This window comes from Barbus barbus, assembly GCF_936440315.1.
Source record: "Barbus barbus genome assembly, chromosome: 2".
Classification (NCBI taxonomy): domain Eukaryota; kingdom Metazoa; phylum Chordata; class Actinopteri; order Cypriniformes; family Cyprinidae; genus Barbus; species Barbus barbus.
The window spans coordinates 28,966,605-28,985,647 of NC_136730.1; the positions used below are offsets into that span (position 1 = coordinate 28,966,605).

General features: G+C 37.9%; 1 protein-coding gene across 1 annotated transcript in view; it reads right to left on the reverse strand.

Moving 5' to 3' along the window:
* The window catches only part of LOC306844052 (neural-cadherin-like), a gene marked incomplete at both ends in the record, with an annotated part of 265,863 nt that overhangs the window by 137,066 nt on the left and 109,754 nt on the right, over positions 1-19,043 (reverse strand). Inside the window, 2 exons of the mRNA XM_079375899.1 lie at positions 12,834-13,083; positions 17,774-17,885. Of these exons, the coding sequence (XP_079232025.1) occupies positions 12,834-13,083; positions 17,774-17,885 (362 nt within the window). The remainder of the gene's footprint in view (positions 1-12,833; positions 13,084-17,773; positions 17,886-19,043) is intronic.

Genomic DNA, 19,043 nt, shown 5'->3' on the forward strand with positions numbered 1-19,043 from the left:
TATCAAATAATATGCATATTAAGTGGATATGTAAAACACCACGTGATTACAAAACCAAAAAGCTCGATAGCGCCAACTAACGGCCGATTTCTTTGAAAATTCTTACAGACCTTTAGGGCCATGAGTCGAACATGCCCACCGAGTTTTGTTCCGATCGACTTCCGTTAACCTTGTCAAAGAGGTGCTTAATTTTTTTTTGCCAATGGCGGCCATGTTTTTTGAGATACACGAATGTCCTCATAGATATTTGTGCCACTTCGGACAAAGACACTTCATACCAAATTTCATGTCGGACCAACGCTTACCCAGTTATAGTTTTGTCAATCTTATAGCGCCCCCAAGTGGCAGATCTGTGTACTTTGTTTTATTTGACCATAGATTGAGCTGCTATGTTTGTGTACCAAGATTGATGAAGATATCTCATTTCGTTCACAAGTTATTTACTTTTTAGTAAAATTGGTCCTTGACTTTCGAACGTTTTGGAGCCCCATTGCAACACTGAGTCAAAATTTCAAAGTTTTTTTGATAATTATTGATATTCACTGTCCAGAGAATATTTCTGCAGTGGTTCGGTTCCAATCGGGCGAAAAACCTAGGGCTAGTTCGCAAAAGTAGGTTTTGGATATCACTCAATTTTGCGCAAAAATGGGACCTCCTAGACCCAAATTCACAGTGACCATTTTTGATTGGCCTTAACCCAAAAATGTAAACATTTTGAGTCTACGACAAGCGGTTTAGGAACTATGAGCGATTATGCCTTTTTGATAGGCCGATTGCGAGCAATACTACTATGTTCTGACCAAGTTTCAGCTCTCTAGGCCTTACAGTTTGGTCTGCACGATCAGTTTTACCAGAGAAGAATAATAATTAAAAAAAAGAAAAATCCTTACAATTAAAATCCTTACACTACGTGCTTGAACCCCTAAGTATGTAAATCTTTGTCCTTGAAATTTAAAGGATTTGCTGCGACGCAATTTTGTCTGACTGATAGGCCTATGTGATTTATTTGTTGGCCTATCTTTTTAATCCATGCAGCAAATGCTTTAAAAACAGCTTTAAAATTACTTTATTGCATTCCAGATGCTTTTAAAGAACTTTTCACTATACATTTTAAGGGTTTTTAAGCTTGAATGTAGCTTGAATGTAAAACATTGTTATGAATTCATTGTAGCCTATTCCCATTTGTAAAATAGCTAATTGTTGTCTAACACGATCTCATGAAAGTGCGTAGGCTATAGCACGATTTTCTGTTTCTATTTGGCGTAATATTTATATGCAGAAATTGACTACCCCAGCACCCCGTACATAAAACACCTTCCCGCGCCCCTGTATATATTATAAATCATATCTGCTAACTATGATCAGAAGTTCTTAATTCTCTCTGGAAACTGGAGAACATGTTGTGCATCTGTTCACTATTGACCTCTACAATATGATACACTTTATCTGTGCATAAAAGAAGATGAATCAAATCAAGTTAAAGTGATTAGATGCAGTATGTTCGAATAGAACATTATTCTAATTGTGTCTAAGTAAGGCATCATAATCTAATTATTCTAATTTTGTGAGTTTGAATTGTGTCTAAGTAAGGCATCATAATGAAGCTTGTTACAGCAAGAGCCTTTTAGATAAGAGCGACCTGAAGAGACTGACAGCTCTGACCGTGTCACCGCTTCAGTGACTCAAGTCTCTGGCCTCCAGCTGTAGAACAAACACACCCACACACACACACACACACACGCTCACACGGGAACAATTTTCATTGTCACAGAAAACCCATTATTATTTTGTGAATATAACAAAGAACGAGTGGGGGGGAGTGAGTTAGACCACCCCACCCCTCCAATGTTCAATAATAGATTTCCCACCGAAAAAGAAACAGTTGAACTAATTCGCTCAAGGGGCTGTTAACAGACAAAGCCAACACATTTCATGCTAAGCCTTTCTTGACAAAACCACGCTCACACTTCATCACATCTGAAACAATGCTGTCAATGGAACAGCACCTCGTGGCGACAAGACAAACAGTGCCTCCACATCTGCACAGCGTGCTGTCGTTTGAGAAGAGAGAAAAGCGCTGACAGACTGCAAGATACTTCCATAGTCTCAGCCACCATTCGTTATTATTCAGTAGCAAAGATTTCATTTAAGTCTCATGGGCAGCACACTGATGGACTTTTTGTTGTGAGAGAGTGTGAGACATTTCCACTTGATCTGAGAAGGACATTGATGGTGCATCAGCTAAAGGTCAACTGCCATGATGCCAGATTGACAATGTGTTCGGGATTCAGCCAGTTAAGAAATTAATCTGGAGCTTCTTGTGTAGAAAACTGTTGCTTGTGAGCAGGCTGTGAATACTAATACCTCTGTGAAACCTCAAGATGGAATGAAAGCCAGTTTGGCTAAATCTGTTCATAAATAAACTAATAATCAAAGCCACTGAGGCATCCAAAGGTAGAACTTCTGTAAGACTGAAGTGAACATAAATCAAGAGTTCTGGGAAACAAAGTTAGCTTAAACTCCCACAGCCAACAAGAATCCATTTTTCTTTCACCAGAGTGTGAATTTGAATGTCTGGTTTAAAAGGATAGATCACCCCAAACAAAATGTCTGTCAACATTTACAAACCTGCTCTTTTTGTTTTCTGTTGAAGGCAAAAGGTGACTTCCTGATGAATATCCTGGCTATATTGAAAGTGAATGAGGACTGGGGTTTTCAAGCTCCAATTAGGGAGAAAACACACACGTACACAATTGAAGGAACATAAAAATGAAGTGTCCTGAAGCTATTTAATACCTCAGTGTCATGAAGAGAGCTCTTTGGCACGTTCATGTGTAATGATGTTTAATCTTCGAATGAGTCAAATCTTTCCAATGAATCAGTTGATCCAGTTCAACAAACAGGTCTGTATGATTCATTTACAAATCTAATCTTGTTCTTGGGTTTATCTCAATGATTCAGCTCACTGGAGGGAAAGATCATATGGGGAATGTTTTCATTCAAGCTGCGACCTAATTTATGCAAAAAGGTGTAAATATTGGAAAAACAATTTGCAAATAAAGCAGTGTTTCCATCCAATGCATTCAAGAGAAGAGAATCTTTTATTAAATGTAATAAATGACTAGCATTTTAGAGTGTGCAAAATACAAAATGCACAGACAAACTAGGTTACGGCAAAGTCGCTTTTTGATGTACATACAGGAATTTATTCAGTAATGTATTTCAGTTGTTTTTATATGTATGCATTCTCACTGAAGGACAACAACAACAAAATCTGCAAGCAAGATTATGCATTTTGGAGAATTTATTTGATGCGTCCACTCAGCATTTTTATGCAAAATCTGCATAAAAATATGTGGATGGAAGCCCAATAATAAATGATGTTTCAGCCTGAGACAAAACTACTGGTTTTAGAAGAACTACTTTTAAGACTTTTATAGTCTTTCCGTATCTGAAGCTTAAACTCATTCATCATAAATGGAAGGCAAAAATGTGAGAAACATGTTCTCCTTTTAAGTTCCATTGAAGAAAGTAAGTCATATGGGTTTGGAACAACATGACAGTGAATGAATGATGACATTTGACTTTCCATCAGAGCAAGTTTAGACAACAGAAAACTGGACTTTATCGAAGAGAACAACATTATCAGTCTCCGTCAACCAGGAGTCCAGATATAAAAGTAAAAGCGATGCTGATTTGCCAAAAAGAAGACGGATTGAAGGTTGCAGAGATGGAAATCCAAACAGAGAGATCGAAACAAGGAGATAAGGAGGAATGAAAGCTCAAGAATGATGAGAAGACACCAATCAGAGGACAGGAAATGACAGATATAGAGACAGACAGAATGACAGAGGGTAAGAGTGTACACTTGCAAGTGTGCACTTGCTTGGCCATTTGTAGTTGATAAACAGGAAAGTGGGTTCAAGCGCCAGCAGAAGGCAGTGTAATGAAGTGGTCTTTAAGAGAAGCAGTCTATCAGCGGAAGTTTAAAATCAGCTCGTAAGTGTATTTACTTGTCTCAGTGTTTAGCGCATTTGCCGTTGCTAGGAAACGCTTATTTTGTTTACTAGGATGAGAGTTGCTGAAATCGCGTTTGGTCTCGTACTGTATCGTGTATCTTGTCAGTGTGTGCACTTGCTTGGCCATTTGTAGTTGATAAACAGGAAAGTGGGTTCAAGCGCCAGCAGAAGGCAGTGTAATGAAGTGGTCTTTAAGAGAAGCAGTCTATCAGCGGAAGTTTAAAATCAGCTCGTAAGTGTATTTACTTGTCTCAGTGTTTAGCGCATTTGCCGTTGCTAGGAAACGCTTATTTTGTTTACTAGGATGAGAGTTGCTGAAATCGCGTTTGGTCTCGTACTGTATCGTGTATCTTGTCAGTGTGTGCACTTGCTTGGCCATTTGTAGTTGATAAACAGGAAAGTGGGTTCAAGCGCCAGCAGAAGGCAGTGTAATGAAGTGGTCTTTAAGAGAAGCAGTCTATCAGCGGAAGTTTAAAATCAGCTCGTAAGTGTATTTACTTGTCTCAGTGTTTAGCGCATTTGCCGTTGCTAGGAAACGCTTATTTTGTTTACTAGGATGAGAGTTGCTGAAATCGCGTTTGGTCTCGTACTGTATCGTGTATCTTGTCAGTGTGTGCACTTGCTTGGCCATTTGTAGTTGATAAACAGGAAAGTGGGTTCAAGCGCCAGCAGAAGGCAGTGTAATGAAGTGGTCTTTAAGAGAAGCAGTCTATCAGCGGAAGTTTAAAATCAGCTCGTAAGTGTATTTACTTGTCTCAGTGTTTAGCGCATTTGCCGTTGCTAGGAAACGCTTATTTTGTTTACTAGGATGAGAGTTGCTGAAATCGCGTTTGGTCTCGTACTGTATCGTGTATCTTGTCAGTGTGTGCACTTGCTTGGCCATTTGTAGTTGATAAACAGGAAAGTGGGTTCAAGCGCCAGCAGAAGGCAGTGTAATGAAGTGGTCTTTAAGAGAAGCAGTCTATCAGCGGAAGTTTAAAATCAGCTCGTAAGTGTATTTACTTGTCTCAGTGTTTAGCGCATTTGCCGTTGCTAGGAAACGCTTATTTTGTTTACTAGGATGAGAGTTGCTGAAATCGCGTTTGGTCTCGTACTGTATCGTGTATCTTGTCAGTGTGTGCACTTGCTTGGCCATTTGTAGTTGATAAACAGGAAAGTGGGTTCAAGCGCCAGCAGAAGGCAGTGTAATGAAGTGGTCTTTAAGAGAAGCAGTCTATCAGCGGAAGTTTAAAATCAGCTCGTAAGTGTATTTACTTGTCTCAGTGTTTAGCGCATTTGCCGTTGCTAGGAAACGCTTATTTTGTTTACTAGGATGAGAGTTGCTGAAATCGCGTTTGGTCTCGTACTGTATCGTGTATCTTGTCAGTGTGTGCACTTGCTTGGCCATTTGTAGTTGATAAACAGGAAAGTGGGTCCAGCTGAATTGAAATGATCATTTGTTGGTTTGGTATAATAAAGGTTATTATACCGCGGCAGCGGTCGCGGCAGTCGTCGTGTGAAGCCCTCTTAGTGTGAAGACCAAAGAGTGTAAAGACCATCGACTCTACCGTGCGACTCCACCGGGCAGGGACACCGGCAAGGGATAGTAGTAGCTTTTTATTTAATTTTTTCATTGATATGTTTATTATTGAAATGTTGTTGTTATATGCATGTGTTAATTTTATTTAATTTCTTTATTTTCTTAAATATGTGGGTAGATAGTATTTATAGAGTTGTAACTTTTTAGTTTTAGTTACTTTTTCTTATTTGTAAGTCGCTTTGGACAAAAGCGTCTGCTAAATGACAAAAGTAAAAAAGTAAAGAGTGTAAAGACCATCGACTCTACCGTGCGACTCCACCGGGCAGGGACACCGGCAAGGGATAGTAGTAGCTTTTTATTTAATTTTTTCATTGATATGTTTATTATTGAAATGTTGTTGTTATATGCATGTGTTAATTTTATTTAATTTCTTTATTTTCTTAAATATGTGGGTAGATAGTATTTATAGAGTTGTAACTTTTTAGTTTTAGTTACTTTTTCTTATTTGTAAGTCGCTTTGGACAAAAGCGTCTGCTAAATGACAAAAGTAAAGTAAAAGTAAAGTAAGAGAGCTTGAGCCCATCATCTCACTCTGTGTAGGGCTGATTGATGGCTAACAGAGGGAAGGTGACAGGCGTTTCATGTAGGTGATTTATGTCATCCATGGAGACACCATTGCTTGCAATTTTTCACCCTGTCATTGCACCCCGCCGCTGACACACGCGTGACATCCGCGACCTGTAATCTGTTAAAAGTCTCAAAGATCTGAGATTGCTCTCACACACAGACAAACAAACAAAGATCCTCCCCCCACAGAAACACACACAATCTCAGACACACACACGTTCAGAGACATAACTTTAAAGTGTTTGTTTTTATATGTTAGCTCTGAGGATCTGTTGAGCACAGCCTTTGAGAAAACCTGTCATGGACTAGCCATAAAAAAAAACGCCTCGCTTACGTCTCCCTTTCTAAGCCATTGCCATGGCAACAGTGCAGGTGATGGCTCTTGTGACAGTGACTGACAGCTCGCAGAGGCCACTTTGTTTGAAGCGCATGAACCAATCAGACAAGTGAAACGCCGGCTCGTCAGCATTCACTGTATACTTCGGCTCATTATGTCAGCTATCAATCAGAAGACAACATTTCAGTTGCAGAGGCCTGGAAAGACATCCATCAACGCAACAAAACAAAGGAGATGAGCAAACGCCAATGATCACAAAAGAACGCTGAGGCTGGGCTCTTAATCATTTTCGCCCAAATTTCCAGCTATACGAGGACTGACTGTATCGCCGCTCATTACCATGTCCTGTGGCTGTAGGAACGGGCAAAGAAAGCCCGGCCCAGTGTGTAATAAACATCACTCAATCCATCTTACTCTTTGTCCTTGGTCAGGTTGGTGCCAGTAAACAGATCTGGTAATGATGTACTGTGCAAACGCTATGGCGTGAGTGACAAGGCTCATTTTCAGGCGAACTGAAGGAGCCCAGCGCCTTGAAGCGGAGGGCTTGGGCAAATTAGTCTGCCCAAATGGAACAAACAGCAGTGACAGACATTGCAATTTACTCAATTACAAGCCTGACACATACAGGCTATCCTGTTCGCAGAAATGATGTAGGATAGAAAGATTGAGTGTTTTCTGTTTGAGGAAAGCAGGGATTTTCAGAGTGGATCTGAGGTGAAGGGAAGGAGAATATGCACACAGGGACAGGTCAGGGTCTGTGGGGAAGTCAGAACATGCCAGACCTCAATCTTAATATTTTTTTTATTACGAATGGGATGAGCAAGACAAGCTACACTACCGTTCAAAAAATTGGGGTTGATAAAATGTTTGAAATTCTCTTATGCTCACCAAGGCTGTCTATTTGATCAAAATACAGTAAAACAGTAATGTTATGACATACTATTACAATTTAACAGTTTTCTTTATTATTTTCAAATGTAATTTACTCCTGTGACTGAAAAGCAACAACCATTACTCCAGTCTTCAGGGTCATTATGATCCTTCAGAAATCATTCTTACATGCTGATTTGCTTCTCCAGAAACATATATATATATATTAATTAATTAATTAATTAATTTATTTATTTGGATGAAATAGCGAGCATTTATTTGAAATATAAATATTCTGTAATTTTATTATTTTTTAAAGTCACTTCTGATACATTTAACGTATCCTTGCTGAATAAAAGCATTTTTTTTTTCTCCAAAATAAAAAAACTGACCCCAAACATTCAGGCAGGTAATTGTATAAATAAATAAACAAACAACATGAGATCTAATTTTCAGAAGCCTGGTCTAATTACATCAGATTGTTCGCACTTTACACTAAGTGCAAATAGCCCCCTTGTCGGCAGAGGCTATTTTAACTCCACCACCAACGTGTGATTTATCTAATCAACATTACAAAAGACAGTTGTCAGTTCCAGTGGTGTAGATGGTAAACCGTGTGCTGTGCTCATTTTGACGCAATCGACAAGGGTTCGAATCCGCCTTTTGACGAATATTGTCATGCAGAATGTGCTTTATAAGCACTAATAAACAGCCAATATGTTAATGCTAATAAGCAACCAGTTAATAGTGAGAATTAGTCCCTATACTAAAGTGTTACCGATTGTTCTTACTTCTATCATGAAAACTATCAATAGTGATTGTTTTTTTTTGATTTTGCATATTTTCCATCAACAATTTTTAATTTCATCTACTAAACATACAGTAGATGCCAATTTAGTTAGTTAAACAAAAGTAATGAACATGACAAAATGTCAACATTAAAAGGATTTTTTCTCTAGTGTGAACAAAGTCTCACAGCTCCGGCAAAGCTGTAAAGTAGCTAATTCAGATAACAATTCAGCATCGTGACGAGCACGTCTAATTATGTTACAGCTATTAACCATCCACATTTAAGTATTTCCTGAATCGGTTATACAGAAATGCCTGGATTAAATGTTATTCCTGCTTGGACAGCAGACAAGCTGCTGTAATAATCAGATAACTTGCTGATGTTTGTACCTGTGCAGACAATAATTAGAGAGCATTTCATTATAATGCTTAAGTGTGTTTTCCAGCCCTGTTTGAACCTTCCCAAGTGCAGAAGTCGTCAGCTATTATTTGCACACTTGCCTAATAAAAACTGAAATAACCCAAGATGGCAAAAAGGGATGATATAAAAGTCTTCCACCTACAACGCTGAGAGGAAATCAGCTTTTGTGCAGCATTTTTAGGAATGCAGCACGTATCATATGGGGCTACATTTCTCACAATGACAGGTGAAGACACATTGTAGCTGTTTAGTAGCAAAGAGGGCTTCTTTGCTCAACATTAAGCAGCATTCGAAACCCATTTTATTTTCATAATGTGATGCATTTCTGAGTGAAACAGGATATTCTGTGAGAGAAAGTGGTTTGAGGGGAAGGGTTGAAAAAATAAAAGGAGCGGGTGATGTCAGCCAAAAAGAATAGTCACTGCAGAGGCGGTACAAGTTATTACATTTTGTTTAAAGAGTTTTTCTTTGAAATGATATGCATGAATGGATGCAGCATGCGCAATAACACCATGTGTATTAAGAAAGTGAATAGGGTCATTTTTGATTTCATATTGACTTTAATGTTTAAAGTAGACTCCCAAGCCATTCACCTCTCAAGCTAATGCTCTCGGGACCATGCAGACACAGATACACACACCAGAATACAAATGCATAAAGTAATTAAAAAAGGCCTTTTAGGGGACTGAAAACCAAAAAAATTGCCTGGCTCTCTCATTATTTTTGGACCCTCTGACCGAGGTCTGTCTACCCACCCTCCACCCCCCTAACCGTTCTCGGTTTCTCCAGCTTCAGCTGAATGCACGGCTGATTGAATCTGCCTCTCTGATTCAGTGAGCTCTCTGCCAGAAAATCAGTCAATTAAAATGGCCAAGGGCCATAGCTCCGCCAACAAGATGGAAAAAACAACAATAACAGTCAGCAGTCAGCACAACAGAAATATCAGCAAAATGAGAGGCAAATTAATACAGCAACTGAGGAAAGACCTCATCGACAAGGTCTACACATGGGGAGATGAAGATTAGGAAAGGGTAGACCACAGGAAAGAGGGAATTATAAACAATTGTCTTCAAGTCGATGTATCAGAATGGTAATGCATTTTATGTATTGCACAGGTAATGGTAATTGATATCATTAGTCGACATCTCAGACAGCTACCATCTAAAAATCAACATCTTTAGGTAGAAAAACTTTGCTAATGATATGAGAAACCCCACCCTCCAAGTTTTTTTTTTTTACATTTTTATGATGGTAGGAATCAGGGGTTGTTTCAAACAGCATTTTTAAGACTGCTGTCATAAGGAGAAAATGCTTATGAGTTTGCACATGGTTCTTTCTTCAAGCAAGTTAAAAACTTTTCAGCACAGTTGGTCTTTAAGAGCGAAAGCAAAAATAAGCACCCAACTCAACTGTTCTAGTTCAGTTGGATGTTTATATTTGTTCTACAACTAAAAATAAATAATTGATTATAACCCTTGATATGTTTCAACTGTTGAGGTCTGTGTGTGCTATTACTGCAGTAAGTACTGTGCACTCAATTTAGATTTATTATAGGAAACAAGATGCTGCATTGGAATGTAAAAAAGAAAACAAAGAACAATCTATATAGAGCAAAGTCTTCTTACACTTATTTATTCCAAATGGATAATTATTTAATATAAATGTTAAAACTATATAAACAGATCTATGACCACCTTATACATGTAACTGCATATGCAGTGAAGGTCACTAGAAACATTACTAGCACAGACTGCAAGTTCAGAGCTTAAGTCCGGAACACACCAAGCTGACACCGATGAACTAATGACGACAAAAGCAGACTGCGGGGTCAGCTCATGTCGACAGCGTCTGGGTCCAAAGTTGCCCTGACACACCAAGCCAACGCTCGACACCCGACGGCCAAGTATCATGTCCGTTCTGTGCATTTCTCGTGCACTGGTTCGCCAGCTGAGCAGCCAATCAGAATGATCAGATGGCCCGACTGACCGATGAGCTCCGACGCCAATTCAACATGTCAAATTGGCCAAAAAAAAGCAGATTAGGACCAACTTCAGCCGATGGTGCGGAACACACTGAGGAAACTTAGTCGGCCGACAAACAAAAACTGCTCAGCGGCTGACCGTTGGCTTTGTGTGTTCCGGGCTTTAGGCTCAGCTGTAGGCTGTCTTCAATGTCTCCCACAGACACATTGTTCAAATCAACCACCAGCACCTCAATGGTGAAGAGGTTCCCCATATCGTTCCACAATGCCTATAGCCACATTGTTCCCTTGAGTGTTTTGAGAAGGTGGCAATGCCACATGTCAGAGTATTTCTACCAGCCACACTGAACAATAACGCAAACTAGCACCACTTGACGGAGCAGGCTATCCACAACAACAGCTCAAGAATCTACTGAACAACATTCAATTCATCATTCACCTCTTCAACAATCATTCAGGTATACCATATCATTCAACAATCATTCATCAAAATATCTACACATGATCAGTATCACATTATCCTTCACAAATCATTCCAATATGATGATTTCTTATTATTAGCAATGTTGAAATCAGTTGAGCTGCTAAATATTAATGTGGAAAATGTGAAACTTTTTTCACAATTCTTTGATGAATAGAAGGTTAGGGACCAATTCTCACTTTAAATTAACTATGGTTTTGCCTCAATAAACTCTTAATTTGGTCATTTAAAATAAGGCATTAACATGTTCTTTATAAGTATTAATATACAGCCAAGATGCTAGTAATATGCATGCTAATAAGCAACTAGTTAATAGTGAGAGTTGGTCCCTAAACTAATGTGTCATCAGATCTTTACATTGTTACAAAGATTTCAGTCACTTTTGATCAATTTAATATATTTTTGATAAATAAAAGTATTTCTTAATAATAATAATAGCAACTTTTTTACAATAGTGTACAAGTATTACATTTTAACTACCATATTTTAAGTGCACAAAATTAGGAAAAGCAAATGAATTTTGAACAGTCGTGCACGTTGCCTGTAAGGATTTCTCCTAATCTCATCACACATCAGAGAGGGTCATCAAGTGTAAACACAAACTCCTCGAGGCAAAATATCACTATAAGCAAATGTTTACATACATCAAATATTATATGCCAATTTGATATAACATGGATAATTTAATATGCATACAAAGTCGTCGCCCCCCCCCCCACTATATTTTTTTATAAATATTTTGAGTTAGAATTTATTTCTATATTTTCTAATTTTTATTTTTTTTTAAGTTTTAGTAATTTTGTTGTTGGATTATTTTTTTAGTTTGTGTTGTTTTAAAATATGTCTTTATTGTTTTTTATTCATTTCTAATTCAGTTTTAGCTTTTCGTTATTTTAGCAAATCAAGCTATTTGTTTGTTTGTTTAACTATAGTAAATCTGACAGGAATTGCTCTTCCTAAGACAGACACTCTAGTGAAAATGGCCCAGACCATCATAAAAGCCTTCTTCCTGCTCTTAATAACACTAAAAGGGCACATACACAGAAAAGTGTAAAAGGACAGCCATCAAGGTGGTTCCCTTTCACCTACCTCTGAGTATGTTCACAGCACTGTCAGGAAGTGTGAGTATTCAGGCCTAATCAAACACTACTGCACAGCTTCTTTGATGCACTGCAGCTACCTTAAGGGTCTCTGACACTTCAGACCAGGATTGCTCAACTAATGCACTTTCTGTGCTGGTATATTTCCTGCTTTTCAATCAATGCACTCCCAAATATAATATAATATAATATATATATATATATATACACACACACACACACACACACACACACAAACACGGTAACACTTTAGAATAGGGAACACGTATTCACTATTAATACGAGACCTTAAAATAAAGTGTTACCCACACACACACACTGTATATATCTAATCCGTACTCTAGATGTTACAACAGCTGTCACCTGAAAACATTTTTTTTTTCTCGTCATACAGACATACATAGCAAGACTGTGAGACATTAGGAAAGCACTAGTACATGTTAGGAAGCGCCAGATGTGAACATGCAGTTAGATATGAACCCAGAACAGATTACAAAAACACAGAGAAGGGATTTGGGGGGAAAAAATAACATTAATTAAAATGTTAACTGCTAGCCTGATAACAGTATCTTGGCCCTTTAAAATGTTTGCTGCTCACGAGCGAATAAAAACAATGGGCCTCCATTATCACGTCCCTCACAGGGTCATGGGATGAGGCTGAGGAGCGGCGGCAGAGATAAGGAACTCACACAGGCTGCGAAAACTCCGGAGGTTCGTCGTTGACATTGGCCATTCGAAGACGAACGGTAGCCGTGCCGGTGCGGGGCACCTCGCCTTTATCCACCGCCATCACTACGAATTCATATAGGTGGTTTGGCCTCTCGTAATCCAGAGGGCCAGCCGGGAATATAGTACCATGGGCTGAAATGATGAAATCTGGACTAAGCGTGTAGTATGTGATCTCTGCATTCTGCTCTGTATCGCAATCACTGGCTGATACTGCAAAAGAGAGAGAAACACAGGAGGTGGGTGTTAAAACAAAGAAGTTGCACTACTACTATCAGCCAATAGGATCAATCTTTATTTGAGTTTCCCCGTGCAAATAGCTTGGGCATATGCGCTTGTCAAATGAACGAATAGAATGGTTATACAAGACTGGCAATCAAAAGATCCCAAGCTGTGAGTCTTATTGCATCTGACAACTACAGTAAAATGCAATGGCGTTCAATAAGGTGTGAGTCTGTTTCAAATGAACTTCAGAATACAGCACTGCATACAAAGTAGCAGCTTTGCACATCAACTCAACTAGTGTCGACATAAAGGGGTAAATATTTCTCGAGCTGAGGTCCGTTTCCCTGATTCTGCACTTTAGAAAACCAACAATTTCTGCTGAATTGTATATTACTCATTTTCAGTATTATATTATGAATGACATGAACAGAATGGATCAAATCCGTATGCTTGTGCATATAGTTGTATCTGTTAATATTATTTAATGGACCTGAGCTAACATGAACACGAATTAAGAATAAACAGTTATTACCTAACATGAACAAAGATTAATAAATACAGTACTGTAAAAGCAGTTGTTTAAAAAAAGTTGCCTAATTCAATACATGTTTGTCAATACATGAAATTCAACAGTAAACTATCTGACTACAGGGGAATCTGTTTTTAGTCAATGAAAATAACATTTGTGTACTGTGCTGGCAAAATGAGCCACACAAATTTTAAAAATTTAGTTATTTTTAATTTCACATTCTCCATAAAACACATTTAAAATGATGTATGTGTCATGGGTTGCCGAGGCTAGGAGTTCGAAGGAGCACGAAGGAGATGGAGAATCAAAACAAACGGAGTCTTTAATGTATCCTCAATGGAAAACACAACCTTTAGACAGGACAAAGAAACTGTGGAAAGGCAGCGCTATAAATATTCAACCAAACAAGGAACAGGTGACTAACTGATAATGAGGACAGGAACAAAACCAAATATGTACAAACAGTTGAAGTTGACAATGTCAGCAAATTCAATTCTGAGAAAAAATAAGTTAAAAGTCTTCTGAAGGTTCCAAAGCAAATTCACCTGCAACTTTTCCTCCACTTCTTTTCTTGATAATAATTACTATATTAATACTCACAATAGAACTATTTTTATTTTATCTTTGTTATTATAAGTAAAAACATATGCAAAAAAGAAGCAGAGCAAATATAAGAAAGAAACAAATAATGCATTACCCTTTCCATTTTACATCTAAACAAAAGCATTCAAGTAAGAAAAACAAATAATCAAATGTAAAAATAACTTCAGTGGGTTCATTACAAATAAACTGATTATTAAAACTATGAAAGCAGTTCAATCAAGTGCAGCGAGTGATCTGCTCTTTTATTGTTATATTAACACTAATGAGACAGACGACCTTCATTAAGACATACTGTAATGTACGGATCTAATATAATGTTACACATCAGATGTTTGTCCCCAACAGTTCCACAAACGTTCACTTAAGACATAACAGATTGTGTTTGCGTGAGTACTTAAATACCGTAGTTTTGTGTATGTTTATTGAGATCTTGCACAGTCAGAAGCGCCTTTCATGTGGGCGTTTCGGATGACAGTCAGCGTGAGAAGCGAGCAGAGAAAAGGTACTTACGTACAAATAGCGATCATTTTAGATGCTTAATTACTATTTGGATCGCTAGACGAAGACTTAATGAACTAATTTTTGTGAAAACCTCAAATTTGACTAAAATCAACATTTTTCACTTTTTTTGCCTGTAGCATTCCGACTCATTTTGCCAGCATGGGTCACATTTTAGTTGACTAGAGAGTGTAAAATGAAACAAAATGTAACCACATAATATATATTTAATCATGTTTCAGCATTTACAAATATGACAACTGTCCTAGCTGTAAAACACTTGAGCTCCTAAACTAATATGACAGTATGAGTTAACTACTGTCTTAAGTATTGATTATTTTCCAATATGTTATCTAGGCCAATGAAGGCCATCTTTTGAAGGCACTTTTGGCTTCCATTATTGACCCTCCAGTTCTCTTAGTTTCTTCAATTCAGTTTGTATAATTCTAGAAGTGCGACAGACTTCGCAGTGATCCCAACTGCACCATGTGTCTTCCAGATCACACTCCAGATCTCAGTAGTTCACAGATCTACTGCAGCAAATTCCAACATTGGAGAGTAAGAGTAAGATAAAGACAAGAACTTAAATAGGATAATGCCATATTGATACATCGGCTGACTCCTAATCTCCTGCTGTACCTAAAGTCGATGTGGATCCTCAGCAATCCTGCGAACCCCATCCATTACGAAAACGACTGTTCTCCCAGATGTTTAAATTACAAATTGTCCATCTCATTCATTATGGAATGTTTGATTAAATAGCCACATGTTACAAATTATTCTTGAAAAGTAGCCTCACTTTTGTTCTTCTAGGTTTAACTTGAGCAAGCAGAATATTTTGTGCTCGATGGAGATAATTGTTATGAAGCCCACAAAGACGGGTGTGCAGATGCTGGTTGGCTTGCACCTGCTAATCAGCACATCTGCTGTACACCTCCCTGCATCACCTTTCCCAGTCTGCCAGGAGCCTCTGTGTTAAGCTCTCAAAATATCTGCCAAGACCTGTTATTCTCCAGGACCAGCAGTGCTTTTCTTTTAATCACGGTAACTTTCCAGTGTTTGTTTGTTTTGTTCTCTTTTGTTTGCCGTTGTGCCTGCATAGGCAGTCGGTCTGTCCTCTGCAGTTGTTGTTTTGTCCATCACTTTATTTCTGTGGTGCTTTGATAGCAGCTGTGGTTGTCTAAAATTTAATGAGAATATGAAAGCTCTTCTTATCATGGCTGAGGGCATGTGTTTTCCATTCTGTGTGCTATAAATGCATTCTCAGGAGTTAGTACATAGACTCCAGATTCAATGTGCAATTTAGATACATGAAAGGGCACATCAGGGGAGAAGTGCTTCAAAGGTGGTATTGAACAGAATGATAAAGGAAGAAGAAAGCATCTTCTTGACTTCTTGTCTCGGTGTGTGTGAGAAAGAGACTTTCTAAGGCCATACGAGTCTCATGGCAAAGCCACAGGACGACTACAGCCTGGTCATGGACTGTCTGATGCATCCTGCATACCGCATGCAAAACTAGAAAACAATTTTTTTGAAATATCTACATTTACATTTAGTCATTTTGCAGATGCTTTTATCCAAAGTGACTTACAGTTGGGGAATCCATAAAACGTTTCTTCTTAAAGAGGCAAACAGGAAGAAAGTGCTTGTAATACCAAGTTTCAGGCATTGTTCAAATAAGTACAAGCTAGAAGGGAAGGAATAAATAAAGAGAAAGACATTTTTTTCTTTCATTTAGGATGAAGTCAAGTAACTTCGAAAGAGATTAGTTTTCAGATGTGCTTGAAAATTGTCAGGGATTCAGCATTCCGGATAGGGGTGAGAAGATCATTCCACCAGCCAGGAATGGTGAACGAGAATGTTCTGGAGAGTGATTTTGAGCCTATTTGTGATGGTACCATGAGGCATCGCTCACTAGCGGATCTCAGACTTCTGGAGGGGATGTAGATTAGTGATAGTGAGTGGAAGTAGGCGGGTGCTGAGCTGTTCTATATGCAAACATCAGTGTCTTGAACTTGATGCGAGCTGCAACCGGTAGTCAGCGCAAGGAGATAAAGAGGGGTGTAACATGGGCTCTTTTGGGCTTGTTGAAGACCAGTCATGCCGCTGCATTCTGAATCATTTGTAGAGGTTTGATTTTGCTTGATGGGACAATCTATCTGACTGACTAATATTTTAATATCTAAAATATCTAATCTGACTGGTTGATCTTACACAACAAATATAACTTTTTGTAAAATTATAAATGTATTTACTGTCACTTTTAATTAATTCAATGCATCCTTGCAAAATTAAATGGTAACACTTTAGTATAGGGACCAGTTCTCACTATTAAGAAGTTTCTTATTAGCATGCATATTATCAACATGTGTGTTGTTTATTAGTACTTATAAAGCATGGTCATATTCTGCATCCCTAATCCTACCCAATATCTAAACTTAACTACCTTAACCAACTATTAATAAGCAGCAAATTAGGAGTTTATTGAGGTAAAAGTCATAGTTAATGGCTTGTTAATAGCAAGAATTGGACCTTAATATAAAGTGTGACCGATTAAATTTTAATTTTTTTCAAAAAAAAAAAAAATCTTATTGACCCTAAACTTTTAAATATTAGTATGCAACATAATATTACAGCATCTGCACATAATGACATAAGTGCAGAACAAAGTCACATTGTTAATATCCTCGTTTTGCACCAGCAACTAAAACCTTCTTGACTAAAACATGAGCAATAAAAACTCCTAGATAATAGTGAACAGGGAGAGAGGGAGTTTTGCCCAGAACAGAACCATACCGCCAAACCAAACTTTATGCTGAGTATCTATCATTTTGACGATAGTGGTCCTGACAGAAGTATGTTTAAAGTATGTATGTTTAATATATCAGATATTTGAATATTTGTTTTCAAATGTTAATTGCTTCTACAAAATTTAAAAGCATGACAAAAACCATGGCTAAAATTAAATGTATAAAAATAAAACACTGGGTCTTTCTACTACTGTATGTAACGGCTATGGTGCATTGATGTGAAGGTCCACAGCCTTACCCTGCAGAAGTGACGTTGCAGTCGTGACTGTCTCAGGGACACCGTCTTTGCTATAAATGGACTGCTGGAATTCTGGAACACAGTCATTCTCATCCATGATGATCACTCGCACCTATGAGAAACATGCGAGAAGGAAGCAGGAAGGCACAAAAATAGAAGGGTGAGAACTGTTAAGGGAACAAATGGGCTGATCATAATATCTTGATTTGTGAATTATTATCAGCACATCACTATGACTGTACTCAGTGTTTCTCAGAGTCTGAGAAGCTGCTGCCGTTTCAAAAACGCCTTGCCAAATAAGCTCTTTTAACACGCGTTAAAGGCCATATCCTATCACTCCTTATAACAATTATCCAGTTTTATCTTGGCCCTTTCCCACTGCAAAATTATTTGGTGTCAAGCAGTAATGTTCTTACATAACCAAGCATCTGTGCCCCCAAAATATACAGTTGTGAAGTAGCGAATCTCAACACAAAAGGACAAATGTCCACCAGTATCACATGGGCATGTTATGGTTCTTTACGATTTGTTTCAAAAGCATCAGGGAAGCTGAAAGAGGCACCTAATGCCTCCCATAAGACTGAATTAAGCTGAAAGTTGCTGTCTGGAGGAGGGAAAAACACTGTTAGTGCTTTTGCCCTGACACTGTTGCTCAAGCTTCCTGGCAGTTTCTAAGTGACTTTAATAACCTACTCACTTCAATTTCAGAGACTGGAAAGATGAAAATAGAAAGGCATAGACAGAAATGGTTGAAATTGTGACAACAGTTCAGAGTCTACAGGGTTACTCATATTTATAACACTAATGGAGGCCATAATCCAAAATCACAAGAAATAAAACGCCTTCATATAAGGCTGAATCAAAAGAAGAGCTACAAGACAGGAAGATCCCTGAGGGAAAGATTTGTGATCTCAGTAACTGTTCAGAGTCTGGTTTTATAAGTTTTACTTTCAGTGGTTATTCTGTTGATAGTAAAACCAATGATAATCAAAGATATTATATCAAAAGAGATCTGATATGACTGATACAATCTGGGAGTACAAAGATGATTCAATTTATTGCAATTTGTCCAGCAGCTTTTGATTACTGCATAAGGGTTATAAACAGTAATGTTCAAAATCTTTATTATTATATTAATTGAGTAACTTGTTAATTTCATATTTTTTATTGTTTACTTATTTTTAGCACACACAAAAAGCACAACAGTTTTAATACTGATAATATAATACATTATAGAACAGAAAACGTTAAAATTGCATTTTAAAATACC